At 34.4% G+C, this 21,716-nt stretch overlaps 1 protein-coding gene across 11 annotated transcripts in view; it reads right to left on the bottom strand.

The window, feature by feature from the left end:
* LCORL (ligand dependent nuclear receptor corepressor like) overlaps nucleotides 1-21,716 on the bottom strand; it is a 165,282-nt gene that overhangs the window by 85,111 nt on the left and 58,455 nt on the right. For all 11 annotated transcript variants that reach the window (XM_086705366.1, XM_025921846.2, XM_086705371.1 and 8 more), the window contains exons 3-4: nucleotides 19,020-19,099; nucleotides 18,014-18,143 (exon numbers count right to left, since the gene is read on the bottom strand). In XM_086705366.1, coding sequence (XP_086561492.1) covers nucleotides 18,014-18,143; nucleotides 19,020-19,099 — 210 coding nt within the window. The remainder of the gene's footprint in view (nucleotides 1-18,013; nucleotides 18,144-19,019; nucleotides 19,100-21,716) is intronic.

Raw genomic sequence — 21,716 nt, 5'->3', positions numbered from 1 at the left:
TTGGACAATATGTAGCATAGTGACTCTCAATCTTTTATATTAATTCTCTAATTTAATTCAAAGCCATGTAAATAAATTGTACTGTCTGACAAATTTTATGAAGAAACAGTAGTATCAACTTGAATCAAATATAAAGGAGACTTCTGTTTGGCTTACAATCTTATTACAAATAAATATATGACTTTTACCAACTTTCAGGACCATTAGACTTCAGTCTCCATCAGGCTGAGAGACAAAAATCTAATCCAACCTCATAATTTTATAGAGAAGGAAACGAAAATCCAGAAAGATCAAGTCAAGAGACAGTGGCAGGCTTTAGAACTACAGTTTCCTAATCTTCCAAACTGTACTCTTTACCTAACCACATCGTCTTACTTATAAAAACAGTAAATACAAGTATCACTCCTTATTCAAATTTATTTGGTTCTTGAAATTAAAGAGCAAGCTCAGGTTGCAGTTATTTGAACCTATTTGATTCTGAGTATTCAATAGAGAGAAATTTATTTGAAAATTTATCTGAATTTATTCAATTCCTGGGGGTTCAAATAAAGATAATCTATTTTATAAGAAGATGGGGAAGAAAAAAATCCATCCCTTTCCTTTTTGTGCACGTGTTTCTAATTCTATCCCACCAAGTCTCAGGAGTTATAGTCACCGAAATGTCTCTATTATTCTTAGGGCAATATTTAGTTTAATTAGAGAAGAAGACTGTAGTTTCCCCTCTACTCCAAACCTCCCTTCACATGCAATATTATAGAAGGTTCCTAATTACCATGTGCAGAAGTATAGACAATACATTAAGTAGATTAAACTGAACAAATATGTTATAAATCAACATGCTCAGTATGCATGGGTCAATTTACATTATTTTATAATAATCTCATAATTCATTATATAAATTTTATAATCATATATAATTTACATATAGGGTTAAACAATTTCTAAATATGTGATACCCTTTCAATCTCCTTAAACAATTCAGAGGTATTCATCCTTGTTTTAGGTTGGGTCTCTATTCTTCACATGTATTTCTTTCAACGTTTTTTATTTATTTTTGGGACAGAGAGAGACAGAGCATGAACGGGGGAGGGGCAGAGAGAGAGGGAGACACAGAATCGGAAACAGGCTCCAGGCTCTGAGCCATCAGCCCAGAGCCCGACGCGGGGCTCGAACTCACGGACCGCGAGATCGTGACCTGGCTGAAGTCGGACGCTTAACCGACTGCGTCACCCAGGCGCCCCATCACATGTATTTCTTAATGCCAAATTAACAATGCTGTGGGATAATATTCTAATCATGTTAAAGTTTTTCAAATTTTCCCAACACTCTACTGCAACTGTTTTCCTAGCATGTTGTAACACACTTCCACTACTACATATACTTCAACAAGCTCTAGCATCCATACTATACCAAACAACTAGGAAAAAATATTTAAAAAGAAGCATCTATTAACAATGGAATGTTATCTTCTGGCATCACTGCACTGTATTATCAAGAAAAGATAATTACTCAATATAAAGATTAGTATTAATATATCTAACCGTTTAAGAATTTGTAAGAGAATTTAAGAACATGGTTAACCAAATCTCTCAGATTAAAAAAAAAAAAACACCTGATTTTCATTAATGATTTCATCCTTACTGAGCTAAAATCTTTTGCAATAGAAGCAATAAATGGGAAAACCTCACAGACTTAGATTTCCCCTCCCTTTCCTAATCATTCTCCAGGAAAAGATATTAACAAGTATTACACTTAGAAGACCAGAGGACAAACAGCAGCACACACTCTTGCCCACTCCATTAAAAGGTATAGCTAAGACATATAAAAAGGAAATTTCTAGGTTGCTATATTAATTTTCAATTTATCCATTGATAAGCCTAGCTATATACTTCTCCAATAAGAAAAAGAACTAAAGACTGACAAAGTGAAACAAAGTCTGGTCTAGTCTTATATAAAGCATAGAAGCAGCCAGGAGAGTCCTCTGACCTGGGTTTCACATTTACAAATTTGCCACACATTAAAATTTTAATATCATCTTCAAATGAGGTTATATATTTTTATATGACAGGACTAAAAAAAAGGCTTTCATCTTACAACTTCAAATTTCCACCCCTAGAAATTACAAAATAATACTGGATATTACAAATTAATACTTTTTATACACCTAATAATGACACTGTAAATATAATAATTTCATTTCATTTCATAAATGTGTTTAAGGCTTAATTTATTACACAAAACATTTAAAATGCATGATAAACGGTATAGCCCACCTGAAATAAGTAAAGTTGCTAAGCCTCTCTCAACTTTTCAGAGATTCCCCTTTTTATTTTCTTAGTCTTAAGCTTAGTTTCATCTGTCTAGTTTCTTTAGCTCCCACATGGAAGATTAAAACTATGTCTTCAACTTCACAAGGCTGGTTGGATTAGTAGATACAAAGGCACTTCAACAAGGTTAAAGTACCAGTCAAACACAAGACATCACTAATGACCTGATAAATGACTTGTATCCAGAATGTTTAAGAATATGTACAAATCAATAATAGAGAGTAAATAACCCAAACAAAAAATGGGCAAACGACTTAAATAGATCTTTTAACAAAAGAAGATATACAAACTGCCTATAAGAACTTGAAAAGGCACTCAACATCATTAGTTATCAGGGAAATGCGATTTAAAACAAAATGAGATACCATTTCACACCTACTAGATTAGCTAGTAACAAAGACTGGTAACAATCGTTGCTAACAGGGATCTGGAGTAACTAGAATTCTTATGCATTTCTGAGTCTGTAAACTGACTAATTTTGGAGAATGGCATAAAAGTTTTCAATGTATTTTGGGGCACCTGGGTGGCTCCGTCGGTTAAGCGGCCGACTTCGGCTCAGGTCTTGATCTCGCGGTCTGTGAGTTAAAGCCCCGCGTCCGGCTCTGTGCTGACAGCTCAAAGCCTGGAGCCTGTTTCAGATTCTGTGTCTCCCTCTCTCTGACCCTCCCCCGTTCATGCTGTGTCTCTCTCTGTCTCAAAAATAAATAAACGTTAAAAAAAAAAGTTTTCAATGTATTTTAAAATATACATGACATTATGATCCAGCAATTCTACTCCTGTGTATTTTCCCAAGAGAAATAAAACAGCTCTTCAAACAGTATAACAGTAACATTCATAGCAGCCTTATTAAGAATCCCTAGCTACTTATTAATAACTCCTTTCAGATGAGGTAGTAAGAAAGAACAAAGAATCAAAAATGATTCTTGCACTTTAATCCTGAGTGAGTGGGAAGGTGTCAATGGCACTAAAAATGGGAAACATAGGATAAATAGAAGGTTTAACAAGGAAAATTAGTTTAGATTCACTGAACTTAAAATTCTTCTCAAATATATACATGACAATGTCTAGAAAACAGCATGGAAGCTAGACAGGGGCTATGGCTCATCTAAAGAGAGGTTAAATGGGACACTGGAAAAGGGGATGAGATATGGAAGGGTAAAAAAGAGATATGTATAGGCTTATAAATATACATATGTGTGAATATATAAATTATAAGGACACAGTCTTTAAGGTGTAACATTCTGAGGACAGCATGAAGATCAAATAGTAAGGGAGACAATTCTTAACCCCCTTTTTTTTTTTCAAGGACTCCTTCAGCAGTGTGGTCAAAACTATGGGATCCTCGGGGAGCCTGGGTGGCTCAGTCATTTGAGCCTCCGACTTCGGCTCAGGTCATGATCTTACAGTTCCTGAGTTCGGCCCTGCATGAGGCCAGCCCTGCATGGGACAAAGCGGAGCCTGCTTTGGATCCTCTGTCGGGCTGTCTCTGCCCCTCCTCCACTCACACTCTGGTTCTCAAATGTAATTTAACAAAAAGAAAAAACAAAGGAACAATTACGGGATCCTTCTCAATCATGTTTTAAAAGCACAAATATAGGGGCGCCCGGGGGGCTCAGTCAGTTGACTGTCTGACTTCAGCTCAGGTCATGATCTCACGGTTTGTAAGTTCAAGACCCACAGCCGGCTCTGTGCTGACAGCTCAAAGCCTGGAGCCTGCTTCCAATTCTGTGTCTCCCCCTCTCTCAGTCCCTCTCCCCCTCATGCTCTGTCTCTTTCTCTCAAAAATAAATAAATGTTAAAAAAAATTTTTTTAAAGCACAAATACATAAGATTATAAAAGAAACCAACTATAATGAAATATAACTGTCAAAAAATGTTTACATTGAAATATTGTTATATATGTTTTTCTTAATACATTAAAATATAAGATTTAGTAGTAAATCTAATATCTACCATAATTTCAAAGTAGTGAGAATTATAAACAATAATTTATATGACACAAAATAGCTATTATTTTTATTGCTGGAACAGGTATTATTACTACTACTGTTGTTTGTTGTCAACATTTATATTTGAAATATTTAATTTCAGGTAGGAGTTAGTGAAAATAAAGATGTCATTTTTTTTTTTTTTTCATGAAATCTTATCCATGAACTTTTAGAGGAGTATCCCAGGTTAAGAACCTCTGAGTTAGGAAGTAAAATTAAAGAGACATAAAATCTTGATGAGACGGTATCATGGAAATTATAGCAGCAAAATAGCAAATGCTATTTTTAACCTGCAGTGAAAAAATCCTGTACCCACAGCTTCTGCTTCACTTCTTACAATTGTGAAGTAGAATAAGAAAGATCAGAGAATGGTATGTTAAGCAAAGTAAGGTAGAAAAGGTTTGGAGGTTTCTGAATATTTTGAGTAAAATAAATCATAACTGTATTTAAACTAATTTTAAAATATATATCCCCATTAGGAATCACCTGATAAACCACCATAACCACAGACTGCCAATACAATAATCATTCTATGTACCAGACAATCCACTCCCATCCTGCTTCATCCAGCTTCCGTTTCTCACAAAATCTACTGATAAATTCTATCATGCAAGCCAGGGTCAGAACAGATGAATAATAATGTCATAAGTCTTTTCAGCTGGCCTAACTGCTACCCTAGGGATATGAAACATTTCATTATGATACTGAACAGGAGGGGTAAACCATTTTCTTCTTATAGGCATGCAGTCACACAAGCTATTCTAGGTACATTATCTTAATGCTCATATTTCTTGACATAATAGTCTGTATTGTAGTAAAAAATTGATGAGAAATTATTTGGAATGCTGACTCATTTCTCATGATAGGTTGCTTTTTTTTCTGCCTCTCAGCAGCTATGGTACTTGCTATTAAGTAGTATCAATCTCTAAACCAATAAAGTACTTGTTTAGGTAATACCTTATTCCTCCATAGCCACCTACAACAGAGCTTAGAAGTCACTGTCCAGAGGCTGCTGTGGAAGAATTATGGCTGGGAATGGCACAAGTGTTTGTAAATATAACCACTTGTAGAACTCTCTAATGTGGCACCCAGAGAAATACCAACATCTCCAGATAAGCTTTTATTTATTTATTTTTAAAAGTAATCTCTAGGCCTGACATGGGGCACGAACTCACAACCCCAAGAACAAGAGTCACATGCTTTAGTGACTGAGCCAGCCAGGCACCCCTCTAGACAAGCTTTTATTCATTCATTCATTCATTCATTCATTTATCATTCATTCACTCATTCATTTTTCAAACAAGCCTTTAGATCTGTTAAAGCTGGGGCATTCCTGAGTACACACAGAAGACAAATAGAAACAACCAGCAAAGTAAAATTATTAAAAAGCAGACTCCCTATCAAAGAAAATCTAATACTTTACAATAGAGTGTAGCCAAAATAAGGTTGTAAAAACTATTCTAAGACAGTAAAGTTTGATAAGGACTACTATGGGGCCTACTATAGGATTTAAATGTATTTTTCTCTGGACATGATCTGGACAGGTCATGTAGAGTATCTAATATTCATTTACAAACAGAAAGGTAAACTGAGGAGTGAGGCTTAATGCTCAACTAGCAAGACTAATACTATTGCTGTTTCGTGTCTATTGATTTTGAGCCATAAAAAACCCTCCCAAATATTGCTTTTTTTACTTTATTATCTTTCATTTTAAGTGGAATGAGACTCTAAACAAAATGAAAATAAATTACTATTAAAAAGTATTAAAAAGGGGCGCCTGGGTGGCGCAGTCGGTTAAGCGTCCGACTTCAGCCAGGTCACGATCTCGCGGTCCGGGAGTTCGAGCCCCGCGTCGGGCTCTGGGCTGATGGCTCAGAGCCTGGAGCCTGTTTCCGATTCTGTGTCTCCCTCTCTCTCTGCCCCTCCCCCGTTCATGCTCTGTCTCTCTCTGTCCCAAAAATAAATAAACGTTGAAAAAAAAATTAAAAAAAAAAAAGTATTAAAAAAAAACACTATCTAGAGAATAATGGGATAGCTACAGAGGCACAGAGCCATATTTTAACTGAAGATCATCTTTCTGTTAGAAGTTATTAAAAATCAATTATCAAGACTAATAACTAAGATCATTTGGCACAGCGTAATAAAAGAGATCGTGAGAAAGAACACATTTTCTGCTCACTAGGTGTTAGCAATCCAATATGGAAGGACACAATGTAAAGAATATATATTCTTGGAGGAGTATCTTGAGATTCATTTGATCTTCCACCTCAGTATCCCTGAGTAGAGTACAAGAGGTTAAAGATGACATGTGAGCCAAGAGCACATGAACTACTCTATTTTATCTCCACTTACCCCGTTACAACATGCCAGTGTCCTCCTTGAGACTGAGCACCGTGTCTTACTCATTTACCTTTTCAGTGATCTACCATGGTCCCATACACAAGGTAATTCAATAAATGACTCTTCACTCTTTAAAGGGAGTAAGGACTGCATGAACAATTTGGTGATAAGCTGATCTGTTTTTGTTTTTTTTTTTAATTTACAGGACATAGAAAAATAAGGAGAGAATATTCCTTTACTCTCACACACCTTACACAAAAGGTTACTGAACAGTCACTTAAGGAAATTATTAGAGAAAAATGGTTTTTTTTTTCTTTTTTTGCAAAGTCTTATAAGCTAGTTGGCTCAGAGAAGGAAAGAAAAGAATATAAAGAATATTTATTTTGGGGAGTGAGAAAGCAGGGGACAGGCAAAGAAAGATGGGGACAGAGGATCCAAAACTGGCTCTGTGCTGACAACAGAGAGCCTGATGCGGGGCTCAAACTGACAAATCCTGAGATCATGACCTGAGCCAAAGTGCGATGCTTAACTGACTGAGCCACCCAGGTACCCCAAGAATAAAGACTTAAACATTAAACACTATGTGTTTAAACTGCTTTCAGTTTGGTTTACTGTGTCTCTACTAAACATGCATTATAAAAGATAAAAACAAAATCAAAAGATGAAATGAATAGACTTGGGTTTCCTGAAGCTTGTTTTTATTCCACAGATTTAATGGTCTCAATTATCCATGTAGAATGAGGAATCCACCAGATCAGAGGAACACAGAGACATAGAACCATATGATCTTTCCCTCATAACATTTTAGGGTTTTTAGGCGGTGGGGTAGGTAGGAAGGAGGATAGAACCATCTGATTTTAAGAATCCACATCATTATCATAAAAGGAAACTCTTGCAGCACCCCACTTACACTTGCAAGTTTCATTTCTAACAGCCCACTTGAGATTTTAGTAAAAGCCATGGCCTACCACACAGCTTAATGTAGCTACTTACCTATATAGTTTTTCTTCAAAAAAACTATATAGGGGCACCTGGGTGGCTCAGTCGACGCTGGTTGAGTGTCTGACTTCGTTCAGCTCAGGTCATGATCTCCTGTTTCGTGGGTTCAAGTCCTGTGTCAGGCTCTGTGCTGACAGTTCAGAGCCTGGAACCTGCTTTGGATTCTGTCTCTCTCTGCCCCTCCCCCATTTATGCTCTGACTCTCTCTCTCTCTCTCTTAAAAATAAACATTAAAAAATTTTTTTATTTAAAAAGGATATGGACATGATACCACCTTTTAGTCCTAAATCATTTTGCCTCTCCGTATCCATCTGCTCCCAGTATTTTTGCATCTTTAACACCATGAACTGACCACTGTATTTGTGAACCTCCTAGCCTTCTTAAAACAAAAGTTCAACTCCCCTGTGACTACAACTTTCCCTATTAGATCTTCTAGCTATTAAATATTCTTTGTAAATCAGCCCACCAATTCTGGACTTGGGAATAATCAATCTCTAAAATGTAACTTCAGAGCAGAGATTTCAAATTTTGTTGAACATTTAACCAATTAACAAAACTGAGAATGCACCTTTAGAATATGTATATTATTTATGGGGTGCCTGGGTGGCTCAGTTGGTTAGGCATCCGACTTTGGCTCAGGTCATGATCTCGCAGTTCATGGGTTCAAGCCCCATGTCACGCTCTGTGCTGACAGCTCAGAGCTTGGAGCCTGCTTCAGATTCTGTGTCTCCTTCTCTCTCTGCCCCTTCCTGGCTCGTGCTCTCTTGCACTCTACTTTCTCTCTCTCAAAAATAAATAAATATTAAAAAAATTTTTTAACGTATACTATTTATAAATTACACAGTAGCATTCTTATTCTGAGCTAAGCATCTCAAAGGACAGCATATACTTGGAGGAAGGTTCATCAATGATAGAATATTGTAAGGCCACGTATCTGTTTTTTGGACTTAATTCAGATAAAACTACATAGCAGAGTATATAAATTCATTTAGCTAGGCCATATAAACTATAATATATCACAACGCACTGAAATATATCACTCAAAATGCAAACCGAAGAATGAGGGCGCCATTTTCAACTCCTCCTTGGATGAGAAACTGGACTCTCACTCTTCTCCCAGGATACTAGGTCACCCTTATATGACAAGAGTCTTCTGATATAAAGACCAAGTAAGGGTGCCACTGTCAGTCCATATGTCAAAGATAGTAAATACTAACTTTTATTTGTATTATGTTTTTAAAAATACCTTAAATTTTGAAGTAACTTTAGACTACATAAGTTTCAAAAGCAGTACACACAGAGTTCCTATATATTCTTCTCTCACCTCTTTCCTAATGTTAACATCCTATATAACCAACTAGCAATACCTAGAAATTAACATTGGTATAATACTATTAACTAAACCAAAGACTGTATTTGAATTCATCAGTTTTCCACTAACATTCTTCCTCTGTTCCAGAATCCAATCCAAGATTCCACAATGCACTTAGTTGTTTGCTCTAATCAGTTAAAGTTCCCTAGTCTTCCCTTGTTTTTCATGATCCTGGCATCTTGGAGGAGTTCTGGTCAGTTATTTGGAAGAATGTTCCTTAATATATGTGAAGCTTTTTTATGATTAATTCCAAGTTATGCCTTTTTGGCAATCTACGACAGAAGTAATGTGCCTTTTTCAGTGCATCAGATCAGTGCACCATTAAGACTTGATATGTTTTGTTACTGGTGATATTAACCCTTGATCGCCTGGGTCAAGTTGGTGTCTGCTGAATTTCTATCAATTATATTGTTATTTATCTTTTTGCTCAAATTGTTCCAGTTTTGGCCTCCAAACTCTTTCAGGTTGCCTCCTGTGTCCCACCCAATATATTCCTATCCTCTTCTGAGCACTTTTTTACTTTCTGGTACCACAAAATGTTCCAAACTCATTTTATATTTTCTCAGTCCCAGCAATGGGAGCAACCACTTCTCCAAGGATCTTTGGTTCCCTTTATTGCAGAAGTTTTATTTCATTAAGTACATATATTGATGTAAATAGAATTCCTGTACTCCAGTGGATCATCTTATTTAACATGTCTTCATGCAGAAATGATTTTAGAAAGCTCTGTTCTATAGCACTGCTACATAATAATTATTTTTTTGCTCTAACAAAATACTCAGCAATAATGACGGAACACTATTAATAGTCCACCACAGTTTTATCTCTATACCTTATAGACATGTGAGGCCTGCAACTCTGAACTCCAATAACTATAAGAAATGAGGATGTCAGAGCTACATAAACATACCTAGTCTAGGTAAGCACTGAGCACTACTCCACTAAAGAGAGGGTATTTCTTTTAGAAACAACCTCAATCAGTATTGTCAGAACAATAAGTATGTTTTTTTAGGAAAACAAATATGGATAAAGACTCACACACACAAAAAATTAGCATCTAATATGGGCTCACAGATGGTTTGTAGAAGTCTAGATTGTTTTAGGTTGAAGGAATGAGGTAATTGCAAAGAAAATTGCAAAGAGCCAGTAGGCCATAGCATACCCAAAAGGCTTTGGAGTTCAAACACTACCAGATAATTAGAGTTATATGATCAGATTCGCTAGCATATTTGGTTAGCATCGTGGTTCCAGTTATTCATCAGAAACACTGGCAGCCTCATTTAGTATGTTCATGACAGAAGTAACTCTAGGCAAGCCACTTTAATACCTTACTGGCTTAAATAAAACATAAATTTTCTTAAATAGACATGAAAGCATTTTAACATTTCTAGTTAAAGGGGCACCTGAGTGGCTTAGTCAGTTAAGCAGTTAAATGTCCAACTCTTCATTTCAGCTCAGCTCATGATCTCATGGTCATGAGACTTAGCCCTGCATCAGACTCTGTGCTAGGTGTGGAGCCTGCTTGAAATTCTCTCTGCCCCTCCCTGCAATGTCCCCCTTCAAAAAAAGGTATACTCTCAAATACTCATACCTAAAGAAGTAAAAAGTAATCTAATGTAATAGTCCCCAAATATTTTATATTTTGCTTCAGAAAATGTGTCCTTTCGTTGCACAAATATATTGATATAGGATTTTCACTTTATTAAGTTAATATTTTAAAATTAGTTTTGGTTCTCTGAGCATTCAGAACATGGAAGGAATTAGAAAAATAGCTACCAGAATTGGCCAACTTTGCAAACTATGCTGAATTTTCCCTCAAAGTGTTCCACATGGTTGATTGACACAAATGTCTGCAAAATATTTTTTTCCAGTATTTCTTTATATTGTTTTACTTCCTGAATGTTACATAGGCTAACAATATACACCAACACATCTTAGCAAAAAGTTTTCCATTTTATTAACTAAGAAACTGATGCACAAAAGTGACTTTTTATTTGTACAAAACAAACACAATACTGTAGTTTGCAATACAAATTTGCAATTTGTATCCTATTGGTGGACAATTCTACTCCCTCAAAACATCCAAAGAACACTATTTGCTGCTGACAGTTTTGAAGCATTATTACTCACTTTTAAGACTGTATGCTACCTTACATCTTGATGTTACTTATTAATTCATGGAATCCTAAAGACCACACTCTTAATAATCAGATGATTTAATGTGGCAGCTAAACTCTCAATGGTCTCCCTTTGTTGATTTATTGTCATTCCATGTAATTGATGATAATGATAATAAATAAAATTAGCAGCAGTTGTAGATTACTGAGTCCTTACATGCATTATCTCTTCCTCCTCAACTTATTGAGGTATAACTGGTATATAAAAACTGCACATAATTAATGCATACAACCTGGTGGGTTTGGATACATTAACTCTTCTAATCATCACAATAATCCTCTTGAGAAAGCTAGAATTATTCCCATCCTATAGAAATGGAAACAAGTCTTAAAGAGTTAAAAAGTTTGCCCAAGGTCACACAAGGCTGAATATATCAGCCAGGACTAGACTCTTGGTCTAATCCAAAACCCAACATTTTACCTACTATGCCTTACTATGAAAAGAGCAGGCCATTTAGATGCCAGTGCCTAGCTTTCTCATACAACAAAAGCAACAAAAATTAGTGCAATCCACCATGGAGTTACTTTTCACTGAATGCCTATTATAAATATGGTACTAAGCTAGATGTTTCATCTACATTATATTAATGATATAATTCACAATGATATGGTATCACCAAGTTAAATAACTTGCCCAATATCATAGCTAATTTAATGGAAAAAAACTGCAAGCAACACATTTAGGTTTGACTCCATAGCCCATATTCTTTTTTCCACCAGAAGCTATAACTGAACACACATGATTAAAACATTAAAACCTTAACCATTATCTTCTATTTTAACAAAACTACATTTTTGGTGGATGAGGACAGACAACAGAGTATAAATATCTATAATTATTGTGCCTCTTCTGCAGATGAGAAAACTAAGTCACAAAAAGGGTTAGTAGTTTGTCAGAATCACATAATATATGGTGGGACAGATTTGAATTCCTATCTGTTCAATTGTGAACTTATGCTTTGGCCCCTTCCATTAAATATAGAAACAGTTTAAAGACTTCACTCAAAACATTTTAAGGAGGAAAACTCACACACACACACACACACACACACACACACACACACACACACAAATATAAATCCATATGGAAAAGGCAGGGGATAACTACTAGTTATTACTAACAAATCACTATTATTAATTGATAACCTTTATAAAACAGTCTGAGAAGGTTGTGGGTATAATGCACAACTAGCCAACAGCAAATAGTAAACTGTAACTGACAGTTCAAATTATATGTAAGCTAAAAATGGCAAGATGGCAATTTATAAACTAATTTATCACATTTCACTAGTATGGTATTTGAAAAAGCCCTCTGCTAGAATCCTAGACTCCTTGTATGTTGGTGAGTAAGAGAAATTCAGAAAGAATGAGGTTCTGAAGTACTATGGGGACCAGGAAATTCTTTAAAACAGAATATAGATCATATTAAATGAGACAGACAGGCAAGACTTATAAAGTCAACATAATTGGATGTTTTATTCTAGCCAAGTTTAGCTGGTCAGGGCAAGTGTGTAATATATGAGGAATGGGACTAAAACACAGATAAGGTTCTAATAAGCAAATATGACACAGGAAGAGAGAATTAACGGAGTTAAGATTTTTTTTTTTTTAATTTTTTTTTTTTCAATGTTTATTTATTTTTGGGACAGAGAGAGACAGAGCATGAACGGGGGAGGGGCAGAGAGAGAGGGAGACACAGAAACGGAAACAGGCTCCAGGCTCTGAGCCATCAGCCCAGAGCCTGACGCGGGGCTCGAACTCACAGACCGCGAGATCGTGACCTGGCTGAAGTCGGACGCTTAACCGACTGCGCCACCCAGGCGCCCCCCGGAGTTAAGATTTTTATACGAAAGATGATCACAGTGATTATTAAGCACATTATCAGAGCTATTCAGCTTCACTTCTGCCACTTCTAGGAGAAGTGAAGTCATGTCTAGGAGACAATGAAGAGTTGAAAATTGGTGTGGTCAATAGACTGGAAATTGTAATGAGGTTAAAAAAATGGGGGGGCAGGATGAGTACTGGAATGAAGTTGTAGTCACAGAAAGAGATGGCTGAAATTAGATGTGAGAGGCGGCAAAGGTCTAGGAATGGTCATGGAGAAAGATGGCTGGAGGGGAATGGAGGAAAAGATCATTGGAAATGAAGAGGTCCAGAGTGTCCAGAGTGTTGAATATATCACCTACATAGAATTTGAAGTCACTAAGAATTGTGATGGGAATAACATTTGGGAGGAATAAAGTGAATAGGTTGGTAGAGGTCCACAACATGATAATATAAGTGGAATAGTTTGCTGTCATGTGCTTCAAAGGAGCTCAGGGTTTTGAGTGAGGAGGGTGAATAAATGATGGGAAAGCAGCTATAAAGATATTAGAGGTTACCTGCCAATGGTATCATCCTATATTACATAAAGCAAGAAATTAAAAACAGCCAGTAAGGGGAGGGCTACAAAAGCATCTCTTACGAATATGCAGATCTGAGTGACAACAATAAAATAAAGGGAACATTAAGAGGAAGAGCCTGAGGACACAGGAGATTTTTGCTGATTAAAGATCACAAGTTTCAAAAGACAAAGTAGAAATATGGGTGCTTGTAAAGGGGTAACTGACTCGAATTTGAGGATAAAAAAGACAAAAGGAGATAAGAATGCAGATGATAATGAGTGACCTGACAGTTGGCCTTTAATTCCTGTCATGGATGGTATTGCAGGTAGAAAAGTGATTTTACCAGAATGCAAAAATCTTAAATCCAGTTCTAATTTTAAGTGTATTTTCTTAGAATTTCATTCATATCTTCCAGATTATGACAAAACAAGAAAAATATTTTCATAAACACCTTTGAACGTGGCCCATAACAGTATGTGAGTTATTTTATGGCACTAATACACAGTTTCCGGAAAGTTCCAAATGGCAACCCACATAGGAGAAATTCGATTTATGACCCACAATGATCTCACAAAGGCATATTTGTGTAAGAAACTCTGGGCATGAATGTATCAGGTCAAATTTACACAGTCACTCATGGATGCCTGCATTTAGAGAAAAGCAATCTAAAAGATTTCTTAGAAGAAATCAAATGCTTTATTAACAGTCATAACCAATTGTTTAGCAAGCCATATTAATATTTATTTCTTGATATAAGATTTAAAAATTAAGAGTTTAAAAGGAAAAGGATCTGTGTTCAGAAAAGGCTGAAAGACTTTATATAAAACCTGGCTACCAATTAATTTAAGGGGAAAGGGTTGGTTAATATCAGCTTTCAACTAACTGCATCAAATATATCAGGAAAGGTCTTTGAAAACAAAAAACCAGAATAGTAGTTGCATGAATGCTAATATGTGTGTGGATAAAAGATAAAGCAGGTGAAACATATTGTATTTTGATGAAGAAAGATTTCATTTTATCATATATTTAGCAGTATGATTCATTCAACTACTATCTTTCCAATTTAGTCAAGTAACCTTCTTTAATTTAAAAATAAAAGATGAGACATCTTCCTGAATCATAAGCTGGTGACTTACACTGCTTCAGGTAATCTGAGAATGCGAAGCAAAAAGTAAAAATAATTTAGTTTACATCTGATGGGGATACTTTGGAAAAGGCATTTTATATCTACATGGCTATGTTTCTACACACTTCAAAACAAACTGATACTCAAACTATACACAGTAACAAACTTAAGTACAGAGTAGGGAAAGGTAAACTATATATACATGCTAATTAATTTCTTTCTTCAAATCAAATAAGTAGTAATATTAGAATAGGTAGTGAAACTGGAAGATACCTGGACAGTTTATTAGTACGCATTCATAAGTTCAACAAGTATTTCCTGAAGACAGATGTAATAAGTATTGTTCCAAATACTGAGGATACTGCAATTAACAAAAAAAAAGTGCCTGCTTTCATGGAGCTTTCATTCTATTTTAACACTATAGACAATTTTAGGGTAAACCTCTGGAAGGAATTCAATTTTGAAAAATTTTGAAAAATTTCTGAATAATATTCAAAGCTAGTTAAAAGTTCATCTCTGTAGTAATATACCCTCCCCCCCATTTATTCAACTCTGAAAAAGTATTTTTGACTAGCTTCTAATTATGAGGGATTTGCCAAACTATTTAGTATTTAAGTTTCCTCCAATCTATTATTAAACACTACAAGGAAACTAATCACTGAAAGTGTCCATGGTTCATAAAAGGGAAAATGGAAGTGTAGAAGAAATATAGCATTTCTCATAGTCCTCTCTAGTCTGCCTAATTCAATTAAAATAACTCTAATCCTAGCTGGCTAATAAGTATAGAATAGGAAAGTCTTCCTACTTAGCACATAAAAGAATCTGGATGCTCCTCACACAGAACACTTTTTAACTTTTTTTTTTTTTTTAACTTCCTGAGGATTCAAATGTTTGTAATAGAACTAAAAGACACATTACTTAACTTCTCTGTGTTTCACTGTCTCTACCTGTTAAAATGATAACAGTACCTACCTCTTAACATTGTTTTCAGATTAAACAAGATTAAGGCATAAAAAGGTTTCAGTGCTCAATCATAACTGATGACATCAACCATCTCATTACCCTGTGTAGTGGGTTCTTAATAACAGTTTATACTTATCATTATCTTCGTCCCTAAAACCACAGTTAGGAAAAATAATAAACAAGCTATAATAAAGCTATTAAAAGATTTCTTTACATTTTGGCAAGATGATTAACATGCATATATTCCTCAAACTAAGCAAAAGATCAGTATCTGTCGAGTGTCAGTAACATTAATGTTACTAATATCCAGAATTCCTGAAAATGGCTGAGTTTGGGAAATTTTCAGCAATCAAATAAAAGCTCCACCAACAATATGCTTTATCAACATTTTATTTATTACTCCAAAGGCTCAGAAGTGTTTCTTATCTTTAAAAACATGTTTATGCCTTTTATTTTCAAGTAGAGTTAACAGTGGAATTAAATAAACAGAGACGTTATCATCACTTAAAGATACTATTATTATCTTCTGGCCTTATCCTAATCCAGACCATATTGGAAACCTCTAAAATGATTTTATTCAAAGAAAATTAAAAAATAAAGAACAAAAACAAAACCAAGTAAATGAGTAGAAAAGTCCTTATGTTTAATTAAATCTGGAAAATCATGTTGGACTACAAATAAAGGAATTAACAGAGATAAGACCTGAAGTTAAAGCAAAAATACTAATAAGAATCTTTCATTTAAAAACTTTGCAATCCTTCAAAGATCGGGAAGAAAGTCAAGATTCACCTCAAATGGAGAGGTCACTAAATATCCATGAACACTCACCCAACCATTGGTAGGAGACCTCTTGAAGACCCAGATGCTTGAATCAGCTGAAATAGTACCAAGTGTTTACTGATTACTCTTAATAGGGCAATGGAGCACAGGTTACTCCATACTATCAAAAATTATAGGTCATAACTATTGATAATTCCAGCGACTACCATTATAAATTACTCAAGGAAAAGAAGACTGAGGAAAGAGTTCTAAGGTGAAACCATGTGCATGTATGTAAATGTGTACATTTCCTCCAGCTCTATTAGTGATATAAATCTGATAACATAATTCTTGTAAGTGTAAGTACACTGGCAGAATAAAATTTTTTAAATTAATATGTTATAAACTTCTTAAGGAAAGCATGTAAAATATTAATATGGGTTCAAATAGAAAATTTCTGAAAAAAATAATGTTTTTTTAAAGACAATGCCGATTTCTCAACACTAAGCACTTTAGTAACATACAGGAAAATATTTTCAGTCTCCTGCACTTAAAAAAATATACAGTTCTTAACCTTAGGTCTTTTAATACACTAATGATTCTTCTAATAAAAGAATTCTCATATTTCAACACATAAAACTCATAACACTGAGGACTAAACAAAAGCCTCCTTGCTCAAAGGTGAAGACTATTTTCAACATTATTGATTAAAATCTAAAAGTTATCAACTTAATAGAACAGTATCTGATGTTAACCTAATTTCAAAGAGTAGTAACGCAGGGTCAACACCTAGATGAAATACAATAATGTTTTTCTCAGTCTCTGGAAAGTGGGAGGCAGAATGATAACCCTTCCCATCTTACATTCCCCTTATATCATGACTCACTCCAAAGATCTATGTGGTAAAAATTAAGACACTCTACTACTGCAGAAATTGCCAAGAACAAAAAATGGAAGGTTCTATATTTCTATATTTTTCTCAAGCAACTAAGATATAAAAACTACTCTCTGATACATGTGTATCAAGTAAGGTAACAAGTGAAACAAGCCTCATTTGGTTTAAATAGTTTAGACAGGTGAGTAAAAAAGAACATTTGACATTTAAGGTCAAGTAAGCATATTCAAGCTACCAAAGAAACACTGAAATCCCAAGCCAGCAAAAATACTCCAATCTGGCTGATAAATGACTTAACTGTTAGATTTCTAAAGACAGCTTTACAGTATAATATATCTATCACTTATTGAACATGAAAGAACTTTTGAAGTCTTGAGAACAGCAACAAAATAAAGACCAGAAGCATAAAAACACTTCCTGTCTGCCTATAGTAGATGAGGAAAATATCTGATAGTGTCAGGGACAGATTTGAGAAAAAAGTGGAGAAAAGGAATGGCTAATAGAAGACTAGCCCTACAGTAACTAAGAATTCTAATGTCCTAATATGAAGAAAAACTAAAGATAAAAAAAGAAATAATCAAAAATGGAGTAAAGACTGACAAAAAAAAACTTGCATGTGAGAAAACTGCAAACATTTTAGACCTCTACTGCAAATTTTAAATGACAAAGTATACCAATATTACCTTTCTTTCGAAAGAGTGCATTTAGGTAATTTTCTGCTTGGCATTCAATCTTTTCAGTGTTGGACTGGCCCTGAGATGATAGTTCCTCTGTTGGTGTTGACTGTGAAGAATCAAGAGATGGTATACAATCCTAAAATTATAAGAAAACAACATAAAAAAATCACTTTTTATTATACATGAAATTCCATTAAAAATTGCAAAAAAATATTCTCTAAATGTTCATTTATTCTATCAAATTATATAGAGAGAACATAAAATTTGGGACAGGAGTCAGGAGAAAAGAAATTTAGCTTTGATACCAAATTAGCCTTATTTTTTGGCAAAACTACAGTCAAAAATGGAGGGGGGAGCAGAGTAGATAAAATATATTGCTAAATAAATTCATTAGATAGCAATGCCAATAATGAGAGTTGTAACAACAAAGCAGGTACGTTTACCCACTAATCTGACAAAATGGGTACAGGTTCTCAAGTTGTCATTTCTTTTCAGCCTTTCTCACACCAATAAAGAATTAGGACTTTCCACCATACAAGAAGATGCTGCTTGTCTAGTTTATGCCTTGTTTATATTAGACACTAAATATTTAATCATTTACACAGGAAATAACTGTGATATCCAAAAGACTTCAAGAGAGTAATGGGCTAAAAAGTAGTACCGCATTATCCTCCAGCTACAGATTCCTAAGAAAGACTACAGGGTGGTGTCAAATCAAACTAGGCCTCTAAACTCACTGTCATCTACCTAAATACAAAACAGATCTAAACTGAACTTCATGAGTCAGGGAGCTATAAGGAAGAAATGTGAAATAAGCAAAAAAGATGAGTGTTTTGTGATTTCACCTGCAAGTTAAGCTAAATGTTAGACTTTAAAATATTCTTCACATTATCAAAATCAAGTATTTAAATTTCCACTGTAAATCACCAATTTTCAGAAAAAATTCAGTTAAAAAAATTGTGTTACAATTGTGCAATTAGTTTAGAAATAATTTCATAGCACTAAAACTTACACTGACTGCTTCTCTCTGTAGATTACAAAATGAACATTTTTCATCCATAGACCAGTCAGTCAGCTCTTCTGGTTCACAGTCTTTAAAAGAGGGAAAAATATTCATTAAGTATACTAACTTTATTAAAACAAATAAAATTACCACTCTCCACAGCAATGGCTCATATAAAAAAACTAACTACTAATAGTAAAGGGAGAAGGCCTAACTTTGAAATTAAAGTGATGACCTCTAGAAAGAAATAAACAGAGAAGGCTGTAAGGAGAGTAATTTGCACTATTATGGGACAAAGTATCAAGAACAATGAGCTGGTTATAAATTAATTTTCTAACAATAGGGTCTTAAGTATCATCTAACCTTCTAAAAGATTCAATTTATCATTACCTATTAATTTTTAATTTTCACTATGAAAGAAATCAAAACAGGGAGATATGGGGGCAAAATAAATAAATTTTGCACATCATGAAAGCAACATAAAACAGAGAAAATGGAGTAAAGCACCAGAAAAGCCCATAGATTTGAGAAAATGGAATGCTGTCCAAAAAAATAGAAATCCATAGCTAAAGAGATCCGATTTTTATTACATTGTTTAAAGGTGTTGTTGCAAGAGTTAGAATAGAAGGCAGGTAAACATGTTATATTATTCAACACAAAACATTTTTTTTTCACAAGAATGTTTCATATAAGTCAACTATTATAATACAAAGTTTGTGCAAAACAAACATATAATGAAGAAATTTTATGAAGATAGAATATCATTGCCATCCTAACTATACTTGGTATAGACAGTGATTTTTCAAAGTTCCTTCTTGCGGTAAAACTCCCCATCTCTTTTCCCAAATAAATTTTTACACAGAACCTCAAATATATGAAACCATTATCACCTGAGGCAGTTACCCTGGTACTAATTTGAAAAGCACTGGGGTATACCACAGTAATTTTCCCTCATACTTTTGAAATACATAATGAAGTTGAATACATGTTTCTACTAAACTACACAGAAAATAAGCTTACTTTTGTTGGAATAATAATAAATAAATTAGAGTGAGGATCAGCCTCTAAGCAATTTTTGCATCAAACCAGATACACAAATCAGAGTAGAAGATAGTATGATGTGATGGAGTATAAAGTGTATAGTGATAGCTCCCTTAGGTTTTAACAGTGGTCCAGAAATATTTCTATTATTTATCTAAACTTAGAAATGGTAGGAAATGGGAGCATGAAACCCAGTATAGGGCAATGTAAAGATAACTGGATTTAAAGTCTCCAAAAATCTGTAATGGAACTTACTGGTTGTAACCTTGTAAAGTCACAACGTTTTTGTTTTAATTTTCACATCTGTAAAGTAAGGATCCCACTACCTAACTTGTGGATCACATGAAAAAATGTGAAAATATTTTATAAACTCTAAAACACCATGCAAAGGCTAGTTACTATCAAAACAGGATCATCAGTCATTATTTTTTAAATCTATACAATCACAAATATATTTAATAAGGTTAATTTGCATAAGACAGATAATTTTAATATATCAGTTTAAGAAAACTGATCACTTTTTTGTAAACAACCTGATTAATCAAAAGTTTAAGCAATCTATACAATTAGAAACCCAGAACTGTAGTTATGTAGGTGTATAGTTTTCTTCAACCTTTCAGCCTGTCACTATAGAATAATACATTCACACTCCGGAATGTGGAATTGTGCAATGTCTCTTCCTGATCAGTGGAATGAATGTGGGAGAAGTGGAAGTATACTCTTCCAAGCTGATGCTTTAAAAGGTATGGCAAGTTCCCCCAGTTCTGTTGAGTTTCTACCTTGCAACACGAAAAGAACTTGCCCAACACAGCCATTACTCCTTCCGACTGGCACCTGGTATCATCAGGAGAAGTGATTCCTGAAGTCCAGTGAATCAGATCACCCAATGAGCAAGCAATAGATTTTAGAGCTCTTTGTTATGCAGTATTACTGTGCAAAACTTGACTCATAGGCTAAGCATAATAACTTTGATAGATCAAGGAAAACTTATTGCTTTTTTATTATGGCCTCATGAATAAAAAATATGAAAGACATCTAGCACTGTGCTTTTTTAAAAAATAGCTGGTAGTCCTGGAGAAGAGGTATTTTTGAAAACTATTATAAGGTTTCATGAAGTTTCAATGATAAATATGTTGAACTGAGGAACAACTTTGGATTAATTAAAACAATTACCAGCTGTAAAATAAATTGGGCATGCTCAGATTATCTCATTTATTTTAGTTATTTTAGAAGTTCTTCAGAGAGATGTTATTAAAGTAAATCCCTATGTGGTTAAATAAACAGCACTGAATAAATCAAAATTATATAAATGCCATTAAATTTTGCTGGGTTAAAAAAAACTATGACTTTACTTACAAATATTTAATAACTACTCTTTCTACATTAACTTTTGATTTTCAGTTCAAATAAATGATGATGAGACACATGTTTTTTATTTATTGGAAAAAAATTTTTGAAAAACTCTAAGCCAGATTTGTTTGTCCAGATTATCTTTTCATGTCACAAAAAATAAATACTGCAACAAAATACATTAATTTTATCTCTCAAACAAAGTAAGACAATAAATCAGATATCCCTAAAATAAGTTGCCTCTTATTCTGAAATTTTAATAAATGAAGCTATAAATTCAAAACGGGCCAAAGTTTGTATTTCACAGAAAAGGCA

The sequence above is a fragment of the Puma concolor genome, chromosome B1, assembly GCF_028749965.1.
Source record: "Puma concolor isolate L17-30 chromosome B1, mPumCon1.1.hap2, whole genome shotgun sequence".
NCBI classification, from domain to species: Eukaryota; Metazoa; Chordata; class Mammalia; order Carnivora; family Felidae; genus Puma; species Puma concolor.
The sequence above is the reverse complement of the archived record's forward strand: the minus strand, read 5'-3'. Positions and strand labels throughout refer to the sequence as shown.